Source organism: Macaca fascicularis, chromosome 10 (genome assembly GCF_037993035.2).
Source record: "Macaca fascicularis isolate 582-1 chromosome 10, T2T-MFA8v1.1".
NCBI lineage: Eukaryota > Metazoa > Chordata > Mammalia > Primates > Cercopithecidae > Macaca > Macaca fascicularis.
In genome coordinates, this window is record NC_088384.1 from 98323782 (window position 1) to 98339468 (window position 15687).

At 42.2% G+C, this 15687-nt stretch overlaps 1 protein-coding gene across 21 annotated transcripts in view; it reads right to left on the bottom strand.

Moving 5' to 3' along the window:
• The window catches only part of PTPRT (protein tyrosine phosphatase receptor type T), a 1114889-nt gene that overhangs the window by 154993 nt on the left and 944209 nt on the right, over positions 1-15687 (bottom strand). For all 21 annotated transcript variants that reach the window (XM_074003238.1, XM_005569031.5, XM_005569028.5 and 18 more), the window contains one exon: positions 11105-11240. In XM_074003238.1, the coding sequence (XP_073859339.1) occupies positions 11105-11240 (136 nt within the window). The remainder of the gene's footprint in view (positions 1-11104; positions 11241-15687) is intronic.

The following is a 15687-nucleotide window of genomic DNA, read 5'->3' on the forward strand; positions in this document are numbered from 1 at the left end:
CTCTGCCCAAAGTGAAGACACATGAGAAAAATAAATAACTGTTGCTCTTTAGGTCATTAGATTTTGGGGGTAGTTTGTTACATGGCAGTAGATGACCAGCACAAAGTCCAACCTTATCTTGGAAGAGCACTGTACTGAGAGGGAGGAGTTCCAACCTTCAGTCTGAACAGACTCTACCTTGAATAAACTCTCGGTGCCTTCATTTCTGCATCTGTCCCTTAGGTGCATTAAACTAGATCAGTAATTTTCAAACTGTGTTCACAGAAGTCTGGGGGTTCTATAGCAGGCACTGTGTAATGAAGAAGGAGGGTACTGAGCAAGTGAGGCTGCTGGCCCCCACCATCCACCACAGCACCTGCACTTTAATCTATTTTATACATTGAAGTTTCATTTAAGATATCATATGTCTGAGAATTCCATTCTCTAAAAGAAAGCTTGCCAAATCACTGGCTTCAATCTCTCTCCAATGTCCCTACTGGCTCCTGGCTTCTAAGCAATCACAAAACTCAGATACAAGCATGATATTCCCTTTGTTATGACTTTTCTTATGTTGTAAGAAAATAAATAGGCATGTTCTTATTTCACATCAGATTTAGCTATCGTGACAATAAGTGATACATTTGCAGATTGAGAAAAATGGCTAGATAATTCAGGTCTCCAAATATCCATCTGAGTAGACAAGAATGGTTTCCTTTTTTCTTGAATTATTTGATTACTTGCAACCATTATCCCATTTGCTTGGTACAGGAAAATACAGTCTTTATAACTGCGGAGTGGGGGGACATGTCTTCATAGCCCTAAATTTTCCCATCTCAAGTAGGAAATATCCAAAGCTCCCAAGATGGGGCTATCTCTAGTCTTTCTTTCATCAATTGGCAAAGCCCAACCCTACATACCAGAAGGAAAGTGAGTCTAAAAGATAGGAAGCCACAGAAGAAGGAAAGCCCCACACCTCCTTAAGGGGCTGAGCTGGGGAAAATGAGCCACAGTGCAGCAAGATCTGGTCACAGAGAAAACTGTTCAATATCCTAGACTGAAAGAACGGTGACCCTAGATGATGAGAAGGTGAAGAACTGGGGACTGCGATGAGTGGGAATTGGAAGCTCCTACAGAAAGTCATCAAATCCCCCTCACCAGCCATATAGGTTGGCACTGTAAGGAGATCATTTCTCCACCTCACTGCTGGCAGGTTCAGTGTCTGGAAAGTGATTCCCCTGGGACATAAAACTCAGGATCCATTTGATGAAGACTTATAGGACACCTGTGTTTTCTGTATTGTCAAGAACAATGAGCTGAGAATCAAGAGGCCAGCATTATAATCTCAGATCTTTCAATTGCTCATTGTGACATCTTGGACAAGTAAGTTCTTCTTCCCTTTGGACCTCTATTTCCTGATCCATGCACTAAGGTGGACAGCATAGATGACTGACAGCTCAAACAGCTTTGAGGAGTGGAAATACAATAAGCCTTAGCATCTCAGCACCATCACCTGACTAACTGCATGACCTCGAACAAGTCACTAAACAGCCCTGAGTCCCAGTTTCTCTCTCTCAAGCTTGGGGGCAATAATTATGTATTCCCAAGAATCACCATAGGCACTAGCATTGTATTAATCTAAATTATACTCACATTAGATATGATATGTAATATATAAAGTATTTTATGTAAATTACATTAATCTAAATTGATATTAATCTAAACATCTGGAATGTATTAGGGCTCAATAAAGGGTGGTTTATGTCTGCACCTCATCCACAGACATAAGGTTTACTGCTTTTTATTCTGGTCACCAGGAACAAAGTGTTCCCCTCTTTAGGAATAATAAAATAAGAACAAATACTTATACAGCACTTACTATGTGCCAGGTATTGTTCTCAGCTTTAGCACACATTATTAACTCATGTATTCCTCACAGCTGCCCTAAAAGATAGGTATTATTGCCATTCCCACTATTCTGATGAAGAAACTGAGGCAAACAAAAAGTAACTTCATATCACACAGCTAGTAACTGGATTTGATAGCAACATGGCTCTAAGGCTTATAGCTCATGTTCTTGACCTCAAGCCTGTGCTGCTTTCAAGGAAGGAAGAAAACGGATATATCTTGAGAAATTTGGGGAGTCAGGCATTGGGATGTCACAACTTACCTCTTTCAATCCTCCCCACAACCCTGAGGAGCAGATAAAATTACTCTCACTGTCCATATCTCACTAGGTCAAAGGCTCTGTGTATCTTTGGACCAGGTGCAAGGCTTCCATTCCGAGCTGGATGCCCTTACTGTCAGCGGCCACCTCCTCCTCAGCTACATTGAGCATTCATTCTGACCTAGTTTTTCTGCTGTCAACCTTCAGGATTCACCTTGGCCTGAGCCGAGAAACATGCTTCCTTCTTCACCTTCAAACCACAGACCACCTTTTCCAAGTTGCTTTTCTGAGTTATCCTGGGTGTCACCAAAAGCCTTCTGGTGCTGTCTCTGACCCAGCAGGAAGGCAACTCCAGGATAATGGTAACTGACAAACTTCTATTCATTGAATCTTTTTTCCCAATTAAACTGCAAAGTCTTCTAGGTCAAGTATCACAGGTCTTTACTCTGTGACCAAAACAGTTTACATGTGTGTTTTTTTTTCTAAACCTTGAAGAAGATTTACTGAAGGTCTAAATTTACAAGAATACAGTGATATTGCAAGTAACAGATTGCCTGAAACCAAAAATCCTAAGCAGGAAGACAGCTGTGCTTAGAAAACAAAACAAAACAAAACAATAACCCCAAACTTAATAAATCACATACTGCAGAACCTTATTTCAGCCTGCTGACAGGATTGACTTCAGGCACAGTTTTCTTTTGTTCCATACAATTTAAACAGGACAAAGTTGTCTATCTAACCACCCATTTGACTTTCTACCCATCCATCTAGATCATAAACCCACCCGTTCAGCCATCTATCCATCCATCCATCCATCCATGAGCCTATCCATGCATGCATGTATGTCTGTATGCCTGCATGTATCCATCCATCCATCCATCCATCCATCCATCCATCCATCCATCTGTCCATCCACCCACCCACTCATCCATCCAATAATCCATCCATCATCCATTTATCCATCTTTCCATCATTAATCCAGTGGAAACTTCTCAAGGGTCTATTATATCCTTATCTCTGTCAAGTACAGACAGAAAGACAAATGAGATCCTAATCTAGTCCATATGTCTTATGAGAGAGTCAGACAAGCAAATTATAAAGCAGATGATAATAGCTATCACTTAAATAGTGGGAGAACAATTCTGTGTCAGGTACTGTTTTAAGTATATTGCATGAACTATTTTATTTAATCTTCACAGTAACCTTATGAGGCATTATTATCCTATTTACAGATGAGAAAAGTGAGGCTCAGAGAGGTTAAGCAACTTTCTCATGTTTACACAGTTGTTAAGTGGCATGGCAGGGATTTGAATCCAGGGAGTCTGATTTAAAGAGCCTGTATTAATAGCTATTATGTTGTATTATCTTCTGTCATGATCAATTCTGATAAGGCAATGCAGGGAGCTGTGAGTCTATACCTGGGGATAGGGGTGAGGAGGGAAAACAGGCAAGATAGCCCAGAATCTGGGATGCCTGAGTGGTAAAGTAAAAGAGAAGTCAGATGGAGGAGAGGAGAAGGGAATGTTTAGGCAGACGGAACTGTGTTTGTGGTTTGGGCAGATGGGTTAACAAAGTGGGAACAGGAAGATGTTGGAAGGGCTAGTTCCCAAAGAGTTTATGGAGCTTGGTCTCAGTCCCATAGGTCACAGGGAAAACCCAAGAAGTCACATGACCAAATATTTGTTGTAGGTGAATAATTTTTAGCAGGAGGGTGAGGAGAAAGTCAAAGGCAGAGTGATTGTGGTTACACAATCACTGACTGGCCAACACAAGAAATATTTGTTGGGGGCTTCCTTTGCAGGGGCCATGGGGATGGGGAAGGTCAGCAGTGTGCAAGGCGGTTAAGACACAAAATCAAAAGGTGATTAAAAGTGAATACATTGAGGAGGACTTCCAAGTTCCCAGCTTAAGTGGCTGCCCACGTGAGTGCAAGCAGAAGGAGCAGGATTTAATTTTCAGGTGTAGAGGAAGGAGCAGTTTAGAACAGGATGAACAGAAGATGACATATTTTGTTTGGGCGTTTGGGCTTTTTTCCCACCTCAACAAATCACTCAAAATTATGCCACACAATTTGGCATCTCAGCAGGTCCTGTTTTATATTTAATCCAGATTAGATGATGTTTCAGAGTATGGACTCCATTATCAGATTGTCCAAGTTTGAGACCCAACTCTGCCATTTATTAGCTATGTGATTGCAGGCAATTTCCTTAAACTCTATTTCCATTTCAGTTTTCTGATCTGTAGTACCCTTAATAAAGTGCACTGCCTCTTTTAGCTTGGCCTGAGTTAGCTTTTCTGATTGCCTCATTATTTTGTTTCGTTTTGTTTCTGGGTAGACAATGTGCCCTCTGAAGGCGCAGACCATGGTATGTCTTCCACACACTGCCCTCCAGCCTTGCCTTACCACCCTCCTACCACAGGACTTGGTGTACAAACCATCAATGCTTAATGTTGACATTTAGGTCTGTTCTCCGAGTGAAGCTCTCTTGTACAATGCATAGAGAGTTGATCTGTTCTAATTCCACTGGGTTCTCCCATTCAATATGTTTTTAGGAAATTCTCAGTATTTACAAGGCACACTGGAGATGAGGATGAATCAGAATAGACAGCTGATGGTCTAGTGAGGAAATAGGATGCAAATACAAAGGAAAAGTATAAGGCAGAAAACAACATGAGTCCTCGCAGAGGAGATCCAGATGGTGAAGAGATTCTGTCTAGATCAAAGGTCAGGAAGGGTTTATAGGAGAAAGTGGCTACTGAATTAGTCCTTAAACATGGGTAATAGCTGGTCACATGGAGCTGAGAAACACAGGCTTTGAAGAAGAAAGTTCATAAGCAAAACTTACGGAGCAGAGGTGAGAGACTTTAGCAGACTTGTCAGAAAAACTAAGAAAAAAACCCCAGAAAAACCAAAAAGTTAAGAAGAACTAAGAAACTTGTTTCCATATGGGCAGGGAGACAGTATCACTTACAAAATTCCCCAGGTGACTTAGACATGTGCTTCTTCCCTCACTCCCACCTCATGAACCATGGCTATGGAGAAGAAGCCATTGAAGGGCTTTAGATGACAGGTTTGGGAGTACGAGCTTTATTTTTTAACATGATGCTGACTACAGTGTGGAGGATAGGTTGGAGGAGTGGGGCACAGTTAGGAAGGTCAGTGAGGAAACTCATGCAATAGGGCTATAGAGGTCTGACCCAGGGAAAAGACAATGGAGGAAGAGGAGGGTGGAGGGGAGGGAAGGAGGGGGGGAGGGAAGGAGGGGGGGAGGGAAGGAGGGAAGTGGGGAGGGAAGGAGGGAAGTGGGGAGGGAAGGAGGGAAGGGGAGAGAGAGAGAGAGAGAAAGAGAGAAAGAGAAGAGAGATAGAGAAAGAGAGAGAATGTGACTAAGAGAATGTAAATCATCCAGGGCGTTGGAATCCCATCTGTTTGATGATGGGATAGGAGGTAGTGCCTTTGAATGAGATGGGAAACAGGTTGGGGAGTAGGTAATGATTTTGGCTTTGACTATGAAATGCCTGAGGGATTTTTCAAAGTAGATGTCCAGGGGCAGATGATATGGATAATGGTGCTCTAATAAGAGAGGACTGATCTTCAGGCCAGCAAAACTACAACCACTGGGTAGTGTGATAAATACACAAATGAAGACTGGCATGTATGGCACAGTGGTTGCATGCAGAGGAGCATCATTGGATCTTCCTGGGGTAGGAGGCTGGTGGGTAACATTTGGGAGACCTACTAGGAAGAACAAGAGGCTGAGAGTCAGAGTGTGATAGGAACTTTGTAGGTTAAGAGAAATCTCAGGACATTTCACTGAGGGAAACAGCATGCACAAAAGACAAATATAGTGAAATTGGGAAAAACAAGCCCCAGAGAGGAAAGTGGTACCAGAAGGTGAGTCACATGTTTCTTAGTTCAGGATTTGCTTACTTCCTGTCAGTCTCCATGGACTGACAGAGTAGAAGTTAGCAGCATGAGCTCTAGAGACACAGAGACTGGGTTTCCACATCAACTCTGCCCAAAACCTTCACCAACTCACATGATCTTTTTGAACTTCAGTTTCTTCTTTTCAAACAAACAACAGACCTACCCTACTATGATTATTAGGAAGATTAAAATCAGAATACGGCTGCAGTTTAAATGAAAAATGATGCAAATTATGTCAGTGTGTGAGCATTGATTGCAACCCTGCCATTAGCATATTAGTAATGGGTTTGGAGCTGGCTTGGTACAGTTGATGGTCATGTGGAGATGAATGTTTCTATAGATAGTGCGCATTGCAATTCCTTAGGCAGGTTCAGGGAACAAAGCCTATTTCAATAATTAGCTCATTTGATCTTTAGAATAGCCCCATAAAACTGGCTACCTTTCGTAGAAGGGAAAGCAAAGGCTGAGATTTGTTAAGTTGCTTCTCCAAGGTTAACAGCAAATAAACAGGACTAAAAATTTGGGGCCAGTTTTTCTGATGCTCTGTCCACAGCTACAAGGTGTACATCCATTAGACTGGGAGCTACTGGAGGGCAGGTACAAGTCACAGAAAATTGATGTATAACCAGAGATGCATATAAAATCTCAGAATAGACATTCATATTTATACTCAAGACACTCCAAACACACTCTTGGAACAAAATTTTCCATTTGGACAGGCAAGGAAAGTTTGGCAGAGAGTTCAGGCTGCACTAGGAAGAGCTGGGCAGGGGAGCAGGGGAGAAGATAGGGTCTGGCTAGAACCATGGATGGTACCAACTTTGAATACACCTCCCTAAAATTTCCTAGTTCTTATTTGAAAATTAAAATGTGATGGACAGGTTAGTGTAGGATCCAGACAAGTCCAGGGGTGCAGATCTTGTGAAAAGTCCTGCATAACTTGGCTTTGTTGTTTCCCTATGCATAAGCGCATGGCCATGCTTTAAGCTCTAAGGGACCATGTTCAGACTCCAGGAAGTGTGTCCCAAGGGATAAAACTGAACTATATGAAACTTATGTGTGCATACATACAATTTCATGCTCCACAAACAAACATTGAATTGTAGACCTTCTTGTATGTGAGTGGCTAATGAACACCTTCAACTACTGAGACATGCTGGTTAAGGCAATAAGACTTGATCTTTTCACCTTAATTTGCATGAAAGGCACAAAGTGCCCCATGGTATGAAGTTAAGAAAACATAGAGTTGGTCATGCAACCTTTTGACTGCTGATTTTGGAGGAGTGGGGAGGATGTTTAACAGTTCTAAGGGGAGGAGGCAAGGAATGAAGATGATCAGGACCCCAGTGATGAGTTAGTGTTGAAGGTCTCTCTCGATGTCAGGACTTAACATGGTGCTCATGAAAAGGAGGTATGTTTTACTACATAATGACATGGGGTACCAATTACAGAACATTCAGATGTGATCTCTAGATGTGATCAACAGATCCAGAAGAAAAAGATGGAGCCAATATCTAGTGACAGCAGAAGGATGGATATTGTGTAGTTGGTGTGGCTAAAACCACACTGGTAGTTAACTCTGTCAGTGAGGGGCTCCAGGATCCCTTCTTATAATGTTCACATCATCCTGTGTATGTCCATGCAATCCTAATTCCATATGGTTCCACATTCAATATAGCCCAGTTCAAACAGCCAAAGATAATGCAAAAAGAATTCTAAACTTTAACTTCTCTTTCAAACTATAAGTGAATCCCATTTAAATCACCCACCAACATCTCATATCCCTTTCTCCTTTTCATTTCTCAAGATCTCCCTCCCCCCATTACAAAACAAAACCAAGCAACAACAAAACACCTCTCAGATTTTGTTGATATTCTCTTTTCCCTCCTGTATTTTGTTTTCAGTTATCTAAATATACATTAATTAAGCTTTTTTCATTAAACCATTCCCTTCGTCCTTGGATCTCAAGCCCATTCTCTGTCTGTCTTCTAGTTCTGTGTCATAAAAGGAAACCCCTAATAGGAAGAGAAGGACTCTCTTTGGAGAGTGGCAAGGAAGCTCTAAAGTCAATGATCACAAACCTTCAGGGGGAGAAGCTAGGGACATCTTATGTTTGCTGGAAACATCTGTGGCTATAGCTTTAGGGAGGCTTTGAGTCAGTTGAACATATTAGGAGTAGGAAAAAACCAGAAAGCGACCATGTCCATGCCCAGGGAAGGCAGGGAGAAGACCCAGGCAAACTTAAGCCAGTGGACGGGTTGCAGCAGGTGTTGGCCTCTGTGAACTCCTGAGTCCAAGCACTGTAGGTGATGATAGGACACTGAGGAGATGTTAAGGAGGTATGTTTTACTACATATGTAGTATCCTGAGCTATGGTGATAAGCCTGTTACTTGGAAGTTTCTTTGACTTGAATACATCTTCCTTTGAGGTAGATGTAGATAGTATTCTGGCCAACAGTAAGTTGGTAGCAGACTCAATTAATCAGTGATATATATATATATATATGCATATATATATTATATATATATATATATATATATATATATATATATATATATGCAGCTGGGGGTATCTGGGAAAGAAGAGGTGCACAGAATTTTGCTTTCCTTTGGGGCATCTCTAGACACAGGAAGGCATTGTAGGTAAGTGGAAAGAGTGCAGTCCTATGTGCAATTTCTCTCTTCCTCCCCATTTTCTCCTCTTCTCCTTCTACCCTCCCCTCCCATCTATAAACTGTTTCAATCAACTAGGCCAACAAAATGTCTTAGTTTCTTCAAAAGATGCCATATATGTAAACACTGAGTAGCACCCCACAACATGCAATGCCCAGGTTTTGCCTCCTGGGGAGAAATGGTGATCATGTGATGCCTGTTGATAGGGTCTGATGGACAGTTCTGATAGACATGAGAGATGATAAAGATACTCAGAAGAGGTTAAAACTACCACAAAGGACTCATTTTATAGTCGCTCCCACCCTGGAAACATAAAGCCTTTTCCTCCCTCCCAAAAAGTCACACGTTTCAGAAATAGCTGTGAGAAGGAAGTGAAATTTCTTCACAATCTCACAGACGATGGTGACGTGGGTTAAGCCAGGCTTTAGAAAGAGCAAAATTGGAAGAGCGTATCTGATTTACAAATCAGTGGCAAAGAATAAGAAAATTCCAGGTCTACCAAAGAGGTATTCAGTTCCATTAATTTGGGTGGACAATCCCAAACTCACCTCTGCCTCTAATACATCTGTAATTCTAAGAAACATTTCAATGATCTTACACGTACAACGTGCTTACTCCCCCAGGGAAATCAAAAGTCATATACTACCCCATGTAATAGCAACAGACTAGTCACCAGGACATATAATGTGGCCATGTGTTATCAGTGATGATGGTGATATGACAATGTAGTGTTGACCTTAACCCTTTGAGGGCTCTTCACCCCCAATATTAACATAGTACCTTCTGTTACCGCTAGTTTCTCCAACCAGAACATCACAGCCTGGAGGAGAACCTTAGCTCTTAAGCCATTCTGCTGGGAGCTTGAGGCAAGACATGATCCTATTAGACAATAAATGTCAAGAAAAGATGTCCTCACAGTATAATGTCCTGGCCAGAGGCAGGTACAACTGATCCAAAGCAGAATCATCATCATCAGAGGGACATCCTGGTGCTTGCATAGTCAAGAGAGGGTTGACTGGACCCTAGTATTTCTAAATCACTGATTGCTGGAAATGGGGATATTGCTTTTTTTTAAAAAAAAAATTCCGCATTTTATATTCATGTGGTTCCTAAGGTAGAAGCTGGAATTAGTTGTTAGGGGTACTCTGTCCCTTTGTTTTGGTGGGAAACACATTTGATGAGCATTTTTCATCCTACAGATGGAAGCAAGTTCCCAGCCCTTGTTCTTGGGGTTGCCCTGAACTTTGTGCATAAGCAAACCCAGAGTTTCAGGCTAAGGTGTTGGTTTGGTTAATAACGTAGAAGGCTCTTTTGCCTGGGAGCAGGGCACAATACACCACATATATTATAATGTGGATAAATGTTTTGTTTGCTATGACAGACTGAGGAGTGGGAAGGTAGAGACTAAGGTTGGGGCCCTGGCATTGAAACTAAGAAGACATGGAGGTGGGAAGTAGATGTGTTAGCATGGTGGCAGGCAGGGGCTAAGGAGAGGGGCGAGTAAGACTCCCTGTTTAGAGGAATAACCAGTGCACCCTGGGGACAGGGATAGCTGATTTTGTATTTTCAGGGATAGCCCTTTGTATTTTCTTCCCTCTCTGCAATTTCCTTGTGTTATCCTCAAGCCTTGTGAATGACTCTTAAACAGAAGATGCTGGTGTAGTAAATCTTGGGAATAAGGGAGGAATCTGCTTGCTTGCTTTTATGAGAAATGCAACTGGAGAAAACACACAGTATGAGCAAACTGGTAGCTGGCCAGAGGAGTCCAGGGAGACATGCTGTTGAGAGGTGACAAGCAACAGCAACCCTGCTGGGAAGGTTTCATGGGACAGGGCATAGTACTATAATAGAACTTGTAATTGGGAACTCTTATACCATTGTAGGCTTTATCTCTCATGGAGAGGGCGGCCTGGGATGCTATTATTTGACCAGTGGAAATCATGGGCAAATGGAGGTGAGAATGGTAAAACACTACTTTCCTGCAACTGTGTTTCTGGACTCATCTATGTTCCTGGGGCTCCCGAGCTATCCTGATGACATGATTGATTGCAACACAGCAGTTAACTCCTATAAGACTCAATTCGTGATACATGGAATCCCATGGCACATCGCAGTGGCCCAGTCATAGGGACCACTGGCCCATAAGAAACTGGCCACCTCAGGACCACCTGTCAAGCAGGCAGCATGCACCCTTCAAACAGCAACACAATGAACCACAGCTGGCCCACATATTTCAGGACCTCAACGGTTATATCAGAAGATCCCTGCTGGACAATGATTAACAGAGCAAAATCCTGGCCACACAGCAGTGATGGGGTCACTGCGGGTCAGCAGAGTCTTCCGGGCAGCAGTAGACTCACCTCCTTTTGATGGTGAGCATCACACCTAGGAGAATGATGATGAACATGAGGAGGCCAGCGATCACGCCAGCCATCTTCACGGTGTTGTCCACCTGCTTCTCTGGCTCCACAGTGTTAGAATTCTGAGTGGAGGCACCTAGGAGGGGAAAGGGAAGGACAGCAATGTTGAAAGCACCCACATATGTGACTAGACAATCATCATAATGACAACAGTTTCCTTTAGTTGAGTGCTCACTATGTGCCAGGCACTGTGCTAAGGGCATCACATACATTGTCCCATGTAATAACTTTTGAGGATCAATTCCTTGTGAGGTTGGGATGATCATTACATTCTTCTGAGATGAAGAAACTGACGTGCTGAGAAATTAAGTGAGTTGCCCAAGGTTCTCACCTGGGTACCTGTGTTGAAGCATCCTTTTCCTTAAGGCAAATCAAGTTAAGATTTTTCTCTCTCTCTCATATTGTTTTGTTTGTAAGATCAAACCATGGAACATTTCCTGGGCTTGTGGAATTATACCTAACCCTACATTATTCTTTTAGGTAAATGATGGAAATAATAGCTTTATGTTGGGGCAACACAATTTAAATCACTAGATTTTTAAAGATAAAAAGTGGTTTTTGTTTTGTTCTTTATAGGAAACAAACGGTAGGGTAAAAAGTTTGTATATTCAAGGGAACTTGAATACATCTTGGATTCAAAAAAACACTTAAATCTGATGAATTCCATTTTTAGCATTTAATACTAATGCAACATACTCTACCAGGTGTTAACTTGCTGACATAATCCTCAGTAGAGGAGGCAGGTAACTGGCCACTCACTATATCCTTAGCCCTGTGCTGGGTAACTTCATGGATCTGGCCTGGTCAGTCCTCACAAACATTCCCAAAGATAGATGAGATATTGATTTTCCCATTTTATAGATGAGAAAACCAAGCGAAGTTGCTGAAAGTCACATGGCTGATAAAGGTAAGGGCCAGAATTCCACAGGTTTTGTGATTCCAATTTTAGACCTCAATGGTCAGAACCCCTGAATCCAGCTCTCAAGTCATCTAGTTCCTCAATCCCTTCTCCCAAAACAACCATTCTGCTTATGCCATAGCAAAGTAAGCAGGCAAACAATGCCAAAAACCAGTATCTTCATGCTATGTACTAGGGATTAGAGGCAACATCTTATTTCAGACATTCTAGAGAGTGGTCCAGGGGTTACCAGCACCCTAAGTGGATTTCCTCCTGCTTCTGTTTATATTCCCATTGGTGCCAGCCTTTAAGTATGAGGCAGCTTAAAAGTCTAAACCACCCTTTTCCTAACTCATTCCTTCTTTTCTTCCACATCTACATCAGCTCATTCTTCATCAGCCAATACACTTTCTCTGAGTCTGTGCCCCTGGGAGAGTTCCTCCCTCTTCTCTAAATTCTATTAACACTTTATAACACTTTGCACATGCCTCACAATATCTCTTACTACAATGCACCAATATTATTAGTTATTTGTTTTCACATCTGTCTCCTCCAGTGGTCTGCAAACTCCTCAGGGGCAAGATTATGCCTCGTTTATCTTAGTTTTCCCATGTTAGCACAGACTCTGACTGGTAATAGGGCTCCCTAAATGTTTGTGGTTGTTTAGTGTTTAGCTAAGGGGATGACGTCTCTGCCCACACACATTTGTTCTCATGGAAGCAAATTGAGTTTTCTCCTTTTTTAAGTCATGTGTTCATAGAACTCAGCGGAGTCTTAAGTTGAAGGAATGCTACTACACAAAAGCTATGGTCCTGATTCCCCAAATGCACTGATGTTTAAGCCCTCCAGCACATTGATGCACCCCCTTTTTTTTTTGCTTAAGAGCATTAAGTGTTTCCTCTCTCAGAGCACTTTCCCTAAGCTGTTGTAACTTAGACATGTTGGGTTTGCTTGGTCAAGTCTCTAGTGAGAATGCTAAGTCACCCTATTCATTTCTCTAACACCAGTGTCTAGCACAGGCCTCCCTCCTCATCATTGCTGCTTAACAGATAATTATAACATAATACGAGGGTGAGTGAACCACAGTTGTGTGCTTTATTTATCCATTCAATCATTCGTTATTTTGCCACTGAGTGGCCATGAGCTGTGTGCTAAACTATGCTGTCTGTAGAGTCAGAGATTCTGTTCCTATAAGGACTTACGGATAAGGAATTTTATTCATTCCTTTCACAAGCTAATGGCAAAACCAACTCATCACATTCCAGGGCTGACTGAGTAGACTCTGCTCATCTACAGCCTAGAGAATTCCTGAAAGAGTTGTCCACCACCTCTTTAGCAGGGCTTGTCTGACATTCCGGGATGGGGGGACCAGGGCTGGTTCTGAGTAGCTCCCATGCAGCCCCCATTTCCCAGGCTGGAGACATGATTTCTGAGATGTGGCTAATCCACAATGTAGCAAGCATAAAGGAAGGGGAGAATCTCAGATCCAAATTTCCTCAATATTGATGGAGTCTTTTTATTTAGATTTGGAGGAAGGGTTGTCTCTGGGGCATTCACTCATTGGCACAGCCTAATTTTACTCAGTGTGCCTGCTACCAGGTCCTGTTCTAGAGACTAGGAGTGCAATGGCAAAGAGCCCCTAGAGAGGATCCGATTACTCTAGGAACAATGTGATTAGCTTGGTCTAATGAGACTCATACTTCATTCCTTCAGTAAGTGATCATAAATACCCACTATGTGCCAGGCATTTGGTGATACACTGGTGAGCAAAACAGGTACAGTTCCTGCTCTCAAAGAGTCTACAATTAGTCGTGGTTGGGGGTAGAGGAATACAATGAATAAATCCAGAATCAGTAACAGCAAACTTGAACCCTGTTAAGGTTTGAACAGAGAAGCACATGACACTTGTAAATAGATACTTGCATAATTTAAAAAAATGAATTGCTTCTTGGAGCAATTCACCCCTAACAGGGGTGAGCTCCAAAGGAAGAAAGGCTGTAACCAGGCAAAGGGATCATGAAAGCAACATATGGGAGCAGCAGGAGAAATAGCCTTGGCTAAAGCTGTGCAATGGGGCAAGTATCCTGTTGTGCTTTAAAAAAAAAAAAAAAAAAAAAAAAAAAAGAAATGTAGTATAACCAAGGCAATAAAGCAAGGAGGGAAGGATGAGAAAGAAGCTGGAGAGGGCATCATGCATCAGTCCACACAGGATTTTATGGCCCCAATGAGGGCTTGTGTTCTTTAACCTAAGGAACACAGGGCACCATTTAAGTGTTATTCAAGGAGCAATGATATGGTCAGATTTGTATTTCCAACAGATCATTCCAGCTTTAGTGTGGAACCAAAGTGGATTGGTGAAATTAATTTTGAGATCACTGCAGGCATTCAGATGGGAGATGATAGTTGCTTAGACTCAGGTGCTGACAGTGAAGATAGACAGATGTGATTAAAGAGATAATTACTTGAAATAGCTATAGATAAAATCTGTTGATGGCTTGGATATGGGGAATAAAGGAGAAAGAACTGTCAAGAATGACCACAAATCTTTGGCTTGCATGATAGGGTGGATGACAGTAATGTTTACGGGTTCCAGAAACAATGGAAAAAGAATAGCTTTAGGGGGGAAATATATCTGGGGCAACTTGAGCTTGAGATATACTCCAGAAAAGTATGTAGTCAAAAATGCGATCTGGAGCTCTAAATTAAAGGTCAGAGCTGGAGGCAAAAATGTGTGAGTCATATGTACACAGATGGTATTTGAAGCATGGGGACCTGTTGACGAAATCACCCAGGGAGAGAATAAAGAGTGTAAGGAAAAACAGACCTAGAATAGAAACTTGAGGGTCTGCAGTATTTAGTGAGTAGAGGGAGATAAGCCTGAATGGGGAACAGGAGTGACCACACAGGTAGGAAGTAAACCTGGGAGAGTATAGCATCCTAGGGCCAAGAGAAGAGAATGTTTCAAAAAGGAGGGCATGACCAACTGTGCCAAAGGCTGTTCGCAGGGTAGAATCAAGTCCACACACGAAGGAAAGTGAAGATCTTGGATGAGTATTAGAAAACATTTCCCAAAAGAATTCCAAGACATTCCTAAATAGAAGCAGCTTCAGCAATGACCGTAAACCTACAAAAGAACATACTTGAGGGCCATGGAAGAACATTCAGGGGATTTGGAGAGGCTGTCTGAAAGTCCAGAGAGCCCAGAGGTTTAGACAAATTCAATGAGTTCAGCCAACAGGTAGCAGAGCTGAAATCACAGACTTTACACAGTGAGGTTTTTAGAAAAATCCACGCTTGATTGGTCTAACCAGACATCAGATACAGGAATGTGAACATTCCCTGGGATAGGGAAAATCCAGCTTTGGCATTCTTTAGGGGAACTTGCCCTAGTCTCTGGAGATTTGTGCCTCTGTTCATAGTGGAAGTGTGTTGACAGGGTTCACAGGTGATACAGGAAATTGGACTAAAGCCAAGACAACATCCATGTGTGGCTCCTATATCTGAGGGATAGACAGAGGATGGGAGGGTCCTGCTTTTGTGGCAGTCAGGTCTGTCCACAGGGATTATATCTTAAATGCTCAGTGGAGCAGAATGTGACCTGTGATGGGAGTCATAAGAGAGCACA